A 14,009-nucleotide genomic window follows, 5' to 3' on the forward strand; every position below is an offset into this window, starting at 1 on the left:
TACAAAACGTGGAAAAGGTGATGGGGTCTGAGTACTTTCCGAATGCACTGTATGTTGAGCCCTGGACTGCTATGATACATTTACAGTAGCTGTGCTGCTAGAAATCATGTGTCACTACAGAGGAGTGAGCTTTAATAAATCTAATTTATTTATAAAGCCCTTTTTACATCAGCCAATGAAACCCAGCCTAAAACCCCAAACAGCAAGCAATGCAGAAGCACATGTCATAGTTGTAATAGTTAGCTAGTAGCTAGTGCCGTGGCAGCATCCTCACCAGTAATAACCTAGTATCTACCTAACATAGGCTCAAGACTCACACGGAGGTCAAACTCATTTCAATATTAAGCATGCAGTGATTAATAATGTAGGCCTATTGAATGTCTTGAGGGAGATTTGTCTGGCACTAAAGACGCTTGAAATCAATAATACATTTAGTCTGATGACCAGGTCTTCAGACTGTTTTCTTCACAGATTCCATTACAGCTACATGCAAGTGATCTAAGGTGCACTGAAAGTGCATTCTAATTTGTTGCCAAAGAGTTTAGTCCTCTAATGACATTTGAATTCAGGAATAGATTAAGACTAGACCGTGAACTTCTTGGCCTAATCTACTGTGGAAGTACATGGCCTATTTAAAGACTACTGGAGGTGCCAGGCTATTTAAGTGCCAAATTCATCCCATTTAAATTCACCAAATAAACCAGGCTTAATTTAGATTGCACTGTAAGCTCCAGTGAACTAACTTTACCCACATATTGATGCTTTACACAGTATATTTAGCTATACCTGTTCTTCATTAAGCATAATAAGGCAGTGTTACAGTGTTTATGACGGTTGCATAGAATTACAAATTAGAACTCTTAGAATTTAATAGGATCTCTGCGGTTTCCATTATGATCGAGTTTAAACATTGACATATATGTATTACTCATCCCAGTAACGTTGCTTTCTACAACTAGAAGGACATGTAACCAACCCAATCAGAACCGCCACTTACTCTTGCTCGTCCTCTGAGGAGGACTCGGAATCCTCTTTATCCCAGATCACTGCTGGCATTTCCACCACAGTGAAGAGGGAAGTACCTCCTGATTAAATCTGCTTTGAGTCAGGTATCGATCTGGGGTTATGACTGTGGTCATCTCCAGTTCTCACCATCTACTGTTGAAATATCAGTCTAGTTAAAACATAGCATATTATTAATACTGAATAATAAATGGTCTGCAATTGAGAGGAGCCATATTATATAAATAATGTTCATGCATAAATTATGAGTCTGTCCATATCAGCGCTGCCCAGCAACAAACTTAATCATAGGAGGTCACACCATGCATTGAAAATGAAACGTATTTTGCGTGTTGCTATGTTTTTTTATATACACTACCGGTCAACATTTTTAGAACTACTCACTCATTCAAGAGTTTTTCTTTATTGGTACTATTATCTGACCGCAAGGCACTACAGAGGTTAGTGCCTATGGCCCAGTACATCACTGAGGCTAAGCTGCCTGCCATCCAGGACATCTACACCAGGCGGTGTCAGAGGAAGGCCCTAAAAATTGTCAAAGACTCCAGCCACCCCAGTCATAGACTTTTCTCTCTACTACCGCATGGCAAACGGTAACGGAGTGCCAAGTCTAGGACCAAAAGGCTTCTCAACAGCTTTCACCCCAAAGCCATAAGACACCTGAACAGGTAATCAAATGGCTACCCAAGTCATTTGCATTGTGTGCCCCCCCAACCCCTCTTTTACGCTGCTGCTACTCTCTGTTTATCATATATACATAGTCACTTTAACTATACATTCATGTACATACTACCTCAATTGGGCCGAACAACCAGTGCTCCCACACATTGGCTAACCGGGCTATCTGCATTGAGAAATGACAGTCCATCATTACTTTAAGACATGAAGGTCAGTCAATACGGAACATTTCAGTGCAGTCACAAAAACCATCAAGCGCTATGATGAAACTGCCTCTCATGAGGACCGCCACAGGAATGGAAGACCCAGAGTTACCTCTGCTGCAGAGGATAAGTTCATTAGAGTTACCAGCCTCAGAAATTGCAGCCCAAATAAATGCTTCACAGAGTTCAAGTAACAGACACATCTCAACATCAACTGTTCAGAGGAGACTGAGTGAATCAGGCCTTCATGGTCGAATTGCTATAAAGAAACCACTACAAAAAGGACACCAATAAGAAGAACAGACTTGATTGGACCAAGAAACACGATGTGGTGTGGAGTCCAAATTGGAGATGTTTGGTTCCAACCGCTGGGTCTTTCTGAGACGCAGTATGGGTGAACGGATGATCTCCGCATGTGTGGTTCCCACAGTAAAGCATGGAGGAGGAGGAGGTGTTATGGTGTGGGGGTGCTTTGCTGGTGACACTGTCAGTGATTTTTTTAAATATAAGGCACACTTAACCAGCATGGCTACCACAGCACTCTGCATCGATACGCCATCCCATCTGGTTTGGGATTAGTGTGACTATCACTTGTTTTTCAACAGGACAATGACCCAACACACCTCCAGGCTGTGTAAGGGCTGTTTGACCAAGAAGGAGAGTGATGGAGTGCTGCATCAGATGACCTGGCCTCCACAACCACGCGTGATTGATGAGACCATAGGGCCTCATTTACCACCCTACCTGACTAACTAATGCTGTAGAGAAAGAGAGAGATGGGTGAAGTTAAACTAGCCAGGTTAATTGGAAATGGTAGATTTCTAATATTTTGTGGAAGCCAGGCTCAGCAAGGGAAGATTCTGGAAATGGAAAAGCGTAATGGGAAGAAGATTAAGTCATGCACCTGGTGTTTTTTCTAGGTTGGGGGGGGGGGGGGGGGTCATCACTGTGTCACGCTGGATAATGATAGGAGACAAGCGCATACATAATAGTTTTTTTTATTTCTCCACCCTAACAAAAGAGCGAGGTGTAAACCTCTAAATATATGAGTGTGTGAGAGAGAGATATAAGGTGTGTTTGTTTTGAAAATAATTTATAGCGGATGTGAAAGATAGGTTCCTTATGTTTCCAAAACCGATGCATTTTCAACGTTCAGAGCGTCAGACCCTCCCATAACACACACAACTCCCCCGACCCGAAGATGCTGTCATCAATAGGCGCAAAAGCAGTTAGCGTCTATGAATGGGGTACTGTAGAGTCTATCCATCCTTCATCCACAAAACGGCACCTCTGACCATAGGTATTATGGCACCTCTCATTGTGGCGAGTAAGTACTGCAGCTCTATAATCCCATCTGATCAAATAGTGAGCTTGTTTTGTTATAACCAGTAACAACACAGTGTTAGTAAATCATCAAACTACCAGATACAGAATGTGCATCGCTCAACAACATTTTTCATCTGATATAATTTGCTCAGAGCTTGTGCTGCTGGTGTCTGTTATGCAGAGGAAACCCCATTCCATCCTCTCACCTCTCCAGGTTTCTCTATCATGGGAATGCTGATTGGGTTCCAGTGTGTTCCAGAGCCTCAGGAGGAGGTGGCTGCACAGCATAAGAAGCAGAACTGATTCCAAGCTACAGAAAACTTTTGTTATACATTGTGCCATTTAGCCCAGCAATAGAGAGAGCTGTGGGACAGTATGCTTCTTCTCTTGAATAATGAGTGGCCTATTTACTATACTGTATGTACACAAATACAAGTCCAATAGCTTTAAGCTTTTAAGAGGGGGTATACAATAACTGGAATTTATTTTGCAGGTCATTTGTACCTGTCCTACGTGATTTGTACCTGTGCTAGGATATACTAGAGTTTGGCTACAGCTGTTTCACTCTTGCATGGACAATTGAACAGAGATTGTCGATCAATTTTTCAGCATGTACAGTAATGATACATAAATGTACAGTGATGATTTTATGTATGTTAATAATGGTTTGATTAATGTGTGGTAGGGTTGACTGGATTTGGAATTGTTTTATGTAAATGAACAATTTGGTGTGAGTGCCATGTACAGTACCTGAATGGATTCTCTCAACATTGGGCCTTTGTCTTGATTTCTAAACTGCTCAGTGATGGTTTCTGTATGTTACTGGATTTTGTGTGTGGTATAACACATGCATTGATAAAATAACAGAGCCTTTTTTTAAATGTTTTTTACATTTAGTTCACCAGATTACCATGTACAATTGTTCACAACTGACAATTTGTCCAAACAACGTCTACAAACATTTTTACAAAACTAGAATTATGTTGTTCATTACTGAGTATGAGAAATAGTAAAAAATTACATCACCATTTGATGTATATAAAATGATCCTTCAAAAAAAAGAAAGCTGATGAAACACTGCACTATGGAATTTCATCTTAAATCTCACTATTAACATTAAGTATGGCATGAAAGAGTTCTCAGTAACAAATATACAGACCAAAATAATCATACATACAACATACAACACTAGCCTACCTTGTGCAAAATGACAAATCCATTGGATTGTCTGTCTCGTCACGCTAATGATTTTGTGCTCACATTGTTATCATTGCGTTTTAGGCTCAAAAACAAGTCAATGCAGAGCATTAAATACAATAGTTATTCTAAGAATGTGGTTAAAGCAGGTTGATTCCTTCTGTGACATACTCAGGCACAGTATCAGCCCTATTCACCAATATCAGTAGTACTCACAAGTATCTCTGTAATCCTATTTGGCAGATAGCAATCTCAAAATCATGTTAAACCCCTAGGTGAGTTGGCTTGACTGAACCTCTGAACAGACTGCCATTCAACTGAAACCACTGAGTCTGTAGTCTACCTTTAACTATCATTCCAAAAATACAACAGTTACATTAATACACTTAGCAATGTTACGTTTGGTTACGGTATAGTATTGGTCAAATGTCAGGAAACAAAAAGCACAATACTGCTCATATCAGGATGCACAGACATCAACATTTACATGATTTAGATTGGAGACAAAGGTAAAGAAAATGAAAAGATTAACCGTTCGTAGCGTACTCTCAAAAAGTGACACTTAAATATGAATTAACAGGTCATTAAACTTGAAATACTTCCGGTTGTGCCTGACAATCAAACTCGTTATCTGTCGAGTAATTTGCTAGAGGGAGAACATGTGAGGTTCCACGTGAGTTCCTCTGCATGGCTTGAGTAGATCTGGGGAGCCAGTTGTGCTAGGCAGTAGAAATAGCAGTCACTGGAACTAAAGCCAGAGCAGGGTGTCCATGCCCCAGCCTACAGTACATTCCTGGGCTCTGACTTCCTCAGTGGAGTCCTCCATGTCATAGTTTCAATTAAGTAGTAATTACATGTTCATCCAAATTCATCACTTGTGCATGTGCTCACATTCACATTTGTAAAGGGAAAGCAGCATGCTTTTTACTGTGTGTACTGTATCTGTTTGTGTGTACATCCTTTGGTAGTTTTCAAACATGTCAGTGTGTGCTGGGCTGTCTTCCTACACCTGTCCAACTGGAATTCCTCCTTATACCTTGACCTCCTTCAGTGTAGCTGGCGGTGAGATGCCTTCCTGTTTCTGTCGAATCAAAACATTACTATTAGAAATCAGATTTTCCTCATGATGTTCCAATATTATATATTACTACATGTACTATGTTAAAACTTTAAATTGTGTTATTTCTATTGAGGTGGAGCTTACTAACAATGGAACATCTTATTGGGTCTCAATATTTATAAACTAAGCACATTTTATTTAACCCTTATTTTACCAGGTAAGTTGACTGAGAACACATTCTCATTTACAGCAATGACCAGGGGAACAGTTACAGGGGAGGAATGAGCCAATTGGAAGCTGGGGATGGTATGAGGGCCAGATTGGGAATTTATCCAGGACACCGGGATTAACACCCCTACTATTAAGATAAGTGCCACAGTGACCACAGAGTTGGAACACATGTTTAACGTCCCATCCAAAAGCGTCACCGTACACAGGGCAATGTCCCCAATCACTGCACTGGGGGATTGGGATATATTTGTTTTAGACCAGAGGAAAAAGTGCCTCCTACTGGCCTTCCAACACCACTTCCAGTAGCATCTGGCCTACCATCCAGAGACCAACCAGGACCAACCCTGCTTAGCTTCATAGACAAGCCAGCAGTGGGATGCAGGGTGGTATGCTGATGGTGTAAATTAGACAAACAGGCACTTAAGTAACTTGGTTTCACTAGAATGTATTTAGGTTATCAACACAATATGTGTTTTACAGGTAATGTATACACTTATGATTATCTTTCTCTGGAAAACAGAAAAAGCTGATTCATTCCCCTGACCCTTGTTGTAAGGTACCAAAACATTCTCTCAGGGGTTTATTAGCTAACACTTAAACAGGAAGTTAAAAGCTCTCTGTCACACATAAAAGCATCACCATTTTGTTTTCCAACCAGCTCATATAGTAGGGCTTTGCTTTGAGAAGGATGATCAACCGAAGGACAAATAGTTCAAAGCACTAATATTACACTCAAGCTGCAAGTGGCATACTTCTACAAAGCTTCAGCATGATCACTTCATTTCCAACAATATTTTACAGAACTTCAGTTCCTCAGTCACTGCTTAGCTGACAGAAAATGTGTCTTACTGATTATTGTAATTGAAGCACAGTACCCTATCCAGACATTAACTCCCAACCCTGCTTGGAGACTCCTTATGCTTGACCAATCCCTGTCATCTGCTTTGGCAAGTCCCACATGGCATTCTCAATCCAAGTTACTGCTCTTTTCACAGAAAGTGATGTTTCTTGTGTTTCTTTAAGACCTTTCACGCTGCTGAAGTGGGTTACAGGCTACAGCATTTAGAAATGGTTTCATGTGTAAAGATTGAGTGAATTTAGTGTTTTATGTCTTTATCTTTCAATTGGAATTCTCAACACATCCCCAATAGGAGTGCTCTTTATGATTGCATTTTGTACTGTACAGCACTTTGCATGTGTGAAATAAGATTCAAAGACTTGATACCTGTACCTTGGCAGGTGTGTGTTTGGGTTTTAGTGGATGTCAGGATTGCTGCTCCTGTGATCTGCTGGGTGTTGTGGCCCCGTAGTCCTGTATCCGAGACGGGGAGTCTGCAGCCTGGAACAACGACTAGGGAATCACGCACAAGAGGGGCAAGAGGGCTCCTCCACCATCCCTATCACCATAATCCCTCTGCCCTTTCCAGACCCTCCCATAACACCTTCTTTTAACTCCAGCAGTCCACCTGCCTCTAGAGAGAGCCTTCTCTTAATGAGGACTCTTCTGAGGATGGAAAGGATATGACATAAAGCAGGAGTGGAATTGTTAAGGATTATGGATTAAACAGTCAAATTGTGCAATATGGTCTTTTGACTCTTCAGACGCTATAAAAAAAAAATTCTAAGCTATATTTTCAACTAATACAATGCTACCTACTGTGACTAACAAGCATTCCATTTTCAACATCGAATTTTTAAAAAATGGAGAGAAAATTCTTGAATTCTCTTGGCACTGTTACTGGAGACAAGGGACATTGCACTGGTTTTAAATATTAAGAGAAGTATTGATGGGATTATTGTAGTATTCCATAAATGAAGTGAGTAAAGCTCCCGACCTGCATTGAGATAAAATAAGTAATAGCAATAGAAAGAATAGTCGCTGAGCAGAGTGCATTTGTTAGGCATGAAAGTCTTGTTAATGATTTAAAGTTGACCTTCAACAGCTGAACATCACTGGCCAATGGTGAGTTGAACCTGAAGTTAATTATGAATCTATTATATGATTAAAGCAAAAAAAATACAGAATTACATTCTCTTGCGTGAGCAAGCCATTGGTATATGATTCATTTTTGCTGCCAAGTGAGAGTAATTGAAAAAGTAAATGTGCTGTATTTTTTACTATAGCCTATTGTACACTCTTATGATGAATATACTCCCGAGTGGCGCAGCGGTCTAAGGCACTGCATCTCAGTGCTAGAGGTGTCACTACAGACCCTGGTTTGATCCCGGGATGTATCACAACCGGCCGTGATCGGCAGTCCCATAGGGCGATGCACAGTTGGCCCAGCGTCGTCCGGGTTAGGGGAGGGTTTGGCCGGGGTAGGCAGTCATGGTACAATACGAATTTGTTCTTAACTGACTTGCCTAGTTAAATAAAAGGTGGCTGGATCATTGTAGTTCTATACTCCAGATAAACCACAATGATATTTCACCCTGATATTGTGTGATACCTGTAGATTCCTACAACTCTGCAGCCATAACAATCTGTGACAAAAGGTACAGTATCTTTATCATGCATGTTGCATGTCGAACGAAACAGAAACTTCTCAAGCATGTTTTTGTATCAAACACCAGCAAGGCATGTAATCAAATACAGCTAATCAGAGGGCTGACAGCGGGTGCAGAGTCATGTTTTCAGAGAGCTGACAGCAGGTGCAGAGTCATGTTTCCAGAGAGCTGACAGCAGGTGCAGAGTCATGTTTTCAGAGAGCTGACAGCGGGTGCAGAGTCATGTTTTCAGAGAGCTGACAGCGGGTGCAGAGTCATGTTTTCAGAGAGCTGACAGCGGGTGCAGAGTCATGTTTTCAGAGAGCTGACAGTGGGTGCAGAGTCATGTTTTCAGAAACAGCTGGGTTGTTTTCAGAGAGCTGACAGCGGGTGCAGAGTCATGTTTTCAGAGAGCTGACAGCGGGTGCAAAGTCATGTTTTCAGAGAGCTGACAGTGGGTGCAGAGTCATGTTTTCAGAGAGCTGACAGCGGGTGCAGAGTCATGTTTTCAGAGAGCTGACAGCGGGTGCAAAGTCATGTTTTCAGAGAGCTGACAGCGGGTGCAGAGTCATGTTTTCAGAGAGCTGACAGTGGGTGCAAAGTCATGTTTTCAGAAACAGCTGGGTTGTTTTCAGAGAGCTGCCACCGGGTGCAGAGTCATGTTTTCAGAGAGCTGACAGCGGGTGCAAAGTCATGTTTTCAGAGAGCTGACAGTGGGTGCAAAGTCATGTTTTCAGAGTGCTGACAGCGGGTGCAGAGTCATGTTTTCAGAAACAGCTGGGTGGTTTTCAGAGAGCTGACAGCGGGTGCAAAGTCATGTTTTCAGAAACAGCTATCAGCTAAACAGCTATTGTAATCAAATACAGCTAATCAGAGGGCTGACAGCGGGTGCAGAGTCATGTTTTCAGAGAGCTGACAGCAGGTGCAGAGTCATGTTTCCAGAGAGCTGACAGCGGGTGCAGAGTCATGTTTTCAGAGAGCTGACAGCGGGTGCAAAGTCATGTTTTCAGAGAGCTGACAGTGGGTGCAAAGTCATGTTTTCAGAAACAGCTGGGTTGTTCTCAGATAGCTGACAGCGGGTGCAAAGTCATGTTTTCAGAAACAGCTGGGTTGTTCTCAGAGAGCTGACAGAGGGTGCAGAGTCATATTTTCAGAAACAGCTGGGTTGTTTTCAGAGAGCTGACAGTGGGTGCAGAGTCATGTTTTCAGAGAGCTGGCAGCGGGTGCAAAGTCATGTTTTCAGAGAGCTGACAGTGGGTGCAAAGTCATGTTTTCAGAAACAGCTGGGTTGTTTTCAGAGAGCTGACAGCGGGTGCAAAGTCATGTTTTCAGAAACAGCTGGGTTGTTCTCAGAGAGCTGACAGCGGGTGCAAAGTCATGTTTTCAGAAACAGCTGGGTTGGTCTCAGAGAGCTGACAGCGGGTGCAAAGTCATGTTTTCAGAAACAGCTGGGTTGTTCTCAGAGAGCTGACAGCGGGTGCAAAGTCATGTTTTCAGAAACAGCTGGGTTGTTCTCAGAGAGCTGACAGAGGGTGCAAAGTCATGTTTTCAGAAACACCTGGGTTGTTTTCAGAGAGCTGACAGCGGGTGCAAAGTCATGTTTTCAGAAACAGCTGGGTATCATGCATGTTGCATGTCGAACGAAACAGAAACTTCTCAAGCATGTTTTTGTATCAAACACCAGCAAGGCATGTAATCAAATACAGCTAATCAGAGGGCTGACAGCGGGTGCAGAGTCATGTTTTCAGAGAGCTGACAGCAGGTGCAGAGTCATGTTTCCAGAGAGCTGACAGCAGGTGCAGAGTCATGTTTTCAGAGAGCTGACAGCGGGTGCAGAGTCATGTTTTCAGAGAGCTGACAGCGGGTGCAGAGTCATGTTTTCAGAGAGCTGACAGCGGGTGCAGAGTCATGTTTTCAGAGAGCTGACAGTGGGTGCAGAGTCATGTTTTCAGAAACAGCTGGGTTGTTTTCAGAGAGCTGACAGCGGGTGCAGAGTCATGTTTTCAGAGAGCTGACAGCGGGTGCAAAGTCATGTTTTCAGAGAGCTGACAGTGGGTGCAGAGTCATGTTTTCAGAGAGCTGACAGCGGGTGCAGAGTCATGTTTTCAGAGAGCTGACAGCGGGTGCAAAGTCATGTTTTCAGAGAGCTGACAGCGGGTGCAGAGTCATGTTTTCAGAGAGCTGACAGTGGGTGCAGAGTCATGTTTTCAGAAACAGCTGGGTTGTTTTCAGAGAGCTGACAGCGGGTGCAAAGTCATGTTTTCAGAGAGCTGACAGTGGGTGCAAAGTCATGTTTTCAGAGTGCTGACAGCGGGTGCAGAGTCATGTTTTCAGAAACAGCTGGGTGGTTTTCAGAGAGCTGACAGCGGGTGCAAAGTCATGTTTTCAGAAACAGCTATCAGCTAAACAGCTATTGTAATCAAATACAGCTAATCAGAGGGCTGACAGCGGGTGCAGAGTCATGTTTTCAGAGAGCTGACAGCAGGTGCAGAGTCATGTTTCCAGAGAGCTGACAGCGGGTGCAGAGTCATGTTTTCAGAGAGCTGACAGCGGGTGCAAAGTCATGTTTTCAGAGAGCTGACAGTGGGTGCAAAGTCATGTTTTCAGAAACAGCTGGGTTGTTCTCAGATAGCTGACAGCGGGTGCAAAGTCATGTTTTCAGAAACAGCTGGGTTGTTCTCAGAGAGCTGACAGAGGGTGCAGAGTCATATTTTCAGAAACAGCTGGGTTGTTTTCAGAGAGCTGACAGTGGGTGCAGAGTCATGTTTTCAGAGAGCTGGCAGCGGGTGCAAAGTCATGTTTTCAGAGAGCTGACAGTGGGTGCAAAGTCATGTTTTCAGAAACAGCTGGGTTGTTTTCAGAGAGCTGACAGCGGGTGCAAAGTCATGTTTTCAGAAACAGCTGGGTTGTTCTCAGAGAGCTGACAGCGGGTGCAAAGTCATGTTTTCAGAAACAGCTGGGTTAGTCTCAGAGAGCTGACAGCGGGTGCAAAGTCATGTTTTCAGAAACAGCTGGGTTGTTCTCAGAGAGCTGACAGCGGGTGCAAAGTCATGTTTTCAGAAACAGCTGGGTTGTTCTCAGAGAGCTGACAGAGGGTGCAAAGTCATGTTTTCAGAAACACCTGGGTTGTTTTCAGAGAGCTGACAGCGGGTGCAAAGTCATGTTTTCAGAAACAGCTGGGTTGTTCTCAGATCGCTGACAGCGGGTGCAGAGTCATGTTTTCAGAAACAGCTGGGTTGTTCTCAGAGAGCTGACAGAGGGTGCAGAGTCATGTTTTCAGAAACAGCTGGGTTGTTTTCAGAGAGCTGACAGTGGGTGCAGAGTCATGTTTTCAGAGAGCTGACAGCGGGTGCAAAGTCATGTTTTCAGAGAGCTGACAGTGGGTGCAAAGTCATGTTTTCAGAAACAGCTGGGTTGTTTTCAGAGAGCTGACAGTGGGTGCAAAGTCATGTTTTCAGAAACAGCTGGGTTGTTCTCAGAGAGCTGACAGCGGGTGCAAAGTCATGTTTTCAGAAACAGCTGGGTTGTTCTCAGAGAGCTGACAGCGGGTACAAAGTCATGTTTTCAGAAACAGCTGGGTTGTTCTCAGAGAGCTGACAGCGGGTGCAAAGTCATGTTTTCAGAAACAGCTGGGTTGTTCTCAGAGAGCTGACAGAGGGTGCAAAGTCATGTTTTCAGAAACAGCTGGGTTGTTTTCAGAGAGCTGACAGCGGGTGCAAAGTCATGTTTTCAGAAACAGCTGGGTTGTTTTCAGAGAGCTGACAGCGGGTGCAAAGTCATGTTTTAAGAAACAGCTGGGTTGTTTTCAGAGAGCTGACAGCGGGTGCAGAGTCATGTTTTCAGAAACAGCTGGGTTGTTCTCAGAGAGCTGACAGCGGGTGCAAAGTCATGTTTTCAGAAACAGCTGGGTTGTTTTCAGAGAGCTGACAGCGGGTGCAAAGTCATGTTTTCAGAAACAGCTGGGTTGTTTTCAGAGAGCTGACAGCGGGTGCAAAGTCATGTTTTCAGAAACAGCTGGGTTGTTTTCAGAGAGCTGACAGCGGGTGCAAAGTCATGTTTTCAGAAACAGCTGGGTTGTTTTCAGAGAGCTGACAGCGGGTGCAAAGTCATGTTTTCAGAAACAGCTGGGTTGTTTTCAGAGAGCTGACAGCGGGTGCAAAGTCATGTTTTCAGAAACAGCTGGGTTGTTCTCAGAGAGCTGACAGCGGGTGCAAAGTCATATTTTCAGAAACAGCTGGGTTGTTTTCAGAGAGCTGACAGTGGGTGCAGAGTCATGTTTTCAGAGAGCTGACAGCGGGTGCAAAGTCATGTTTTCAGAGAGCTGACAGTGGGTGCAAAGTCATGTTTTCAGAAACAGCTGGGTTGTTTTCAGAGAGCTGACAGCGGGTGCAAAGTCATGTTTTCAGAAACAGCTGGGTTGTTCTCAGAGAGCTGACAGCGGGTGCAAAGTCATGTTTTCAGAAACAGCTGGGTTGTTCTCAGAGAGCTGACAGCGGGTACAAAGTCATGTTTTCAGAAACAGCTGGGTTGTTCTCAGAGAGCTGACAGCGGGTGCAAAGTCATGTTTTCAGAAACAGCTGGGTTGTTCTCAGAGAGCTGACAGAGGGTGCAAAGTCATGTTTTCAGAAACAGCTGGGTTGTTTTCAGAGAGCTGACAGAGGGTGCAAAGTCATGTTTTCAGAAACAGCTGGGTTGTTTTCAGAGAGCTGACAGCGGGTGCAAAGTCATGTTTTCAGAAACAGCTGGGTTGTTTTCAGAGAGCTGACAGCGGGTGCAAAGTCATGTTTTCAGAGAGCTGACAGCGGGTGCAAAGTCATGTTTTCAGAAACAGCTGGGTTGTTTTCAGAGAGCTGACAGCGGGTGCAAAGTCATGTTTTCAGAAACAGCTGGGTTGTTCTCAGAGAGCTGACAGCAGGTGCAAAGTCATGTTTTCAAAAACAGCTGGGTTGTTCTCAGAGAAATGACAGCGGGTGCAAAGTCATGTTTTCAGAAACAGCTGGGTTGTTCTCAGAGAGCTGACAGCGGGTGCAAAGTCATGTTTTCAGAAACAGCTGGGTTGTTCTCAGAGAGCTGACAGAGGGTGCAAAGTCATGTTTTCAGAAACAGCTGGGTTGTTTTCAGAGAGCTGACAGAGGGTGCAAAGTCATGTTTTCAGAAACAGCTGGGTTGTTTTCAGAGAGCTGACAGCGGGTGCAAAGTCACGTTTTCAGAAACAGCTGGGTTGTTTTCAGAGAGCTGACAGCGGGTGCAGAGTCATGTTTTCAGAAACAGCTGGGTTGTTCTCAGAGAGCTGACAGCGGGTGCAAAGTCATGTTTTCAGAAACAGCTGGGTTGTTTTCAGAGAGCTGACAGCGGGTGCAAAGTCATGTTTTCAGAAACAGCTGGGTTGTTTTCAGAGAGCTGACAGCGGGTGCAAAGTCATGTTTTCAGAAACAGCTGGGTTGTTTTCAGAGAGCTGACAGCGGGTGCAAAGTCATGTTTTCAGAAACAGCTGGGTTGTTTTCAGAGAGCTGACAGCGGGTGCAAAGTCATGTTTTCAGAAACAGCTGGGTTGTTTTCAGAGAGCTGACAGCGGGTGCAAAGTCATGTTTTCAGAAACAGCTGGGTTGTTCTCAGAGAGCTGACAGCGGGTGCAAAGTCATATTTTCAGAAACAGCTGGGTTGTTTTCAGAGAGCTGACAGCGGGTGCAGAGTCATGTTTTCAGAGAGCTGACAGCGGGTGCAAAGTCATGTTTTCAGAGAGCTGACAGTGGGTGCAAAGTCATGTTTTCAGAAACAGCTGGGTTGTTTTCAGAGAGCTGACA

The 14,009-nt window shown here is 43.8% G+C and overlaps 1 protein-coding gene across 1 annotated transcript in view; it reads right to left on the reverse strand.

Moving 5' to 3' along the window:
• Positions 1-4,101: 4,101 nt before the first annotated feature.
• Positions 4,102-14,009, reverse strand: part of LOC139383671 (choline/ethanolamine transporter flvcr2a-like) — a 43,643-nt gene continuing 33,735 nt past the window's right edge. The window contains exons 10-11 of the mRNA XM_071128205.1: positions 6,950-7,057; positions 4,102-5,508 (exon numbers count right to left, since the gene is read on the reverse strand). Of these exons, the coding sequence (XP_070984306.1) occupies positions 6,983-7,057 (75 nt within the window). The 3' untranslated portion in view covers positions 4,102-5,508; positions 6,950-6,982. The remainder of the gene's footprint in view (positions 5,509-6,949; positions 7,058-14,009) is intronic.

Source organism: Oncorhynchus clarkii, chromosome 25 (assembly GCF_045791955.1).
Source record: "Oncorhynchus clarkii lewisi isolate Uvic-CL-2024 chromosome 25, UVic_Ocla_1.0, whole genome shotgun sequence".
Classification (NCBI taxonomy): Eukaryota; Metazoa; Chordata; class Actinopteri; order Salmoniformes; family Salmonidae; genus Oncorhynchus; species Oncorhynchus clarkii.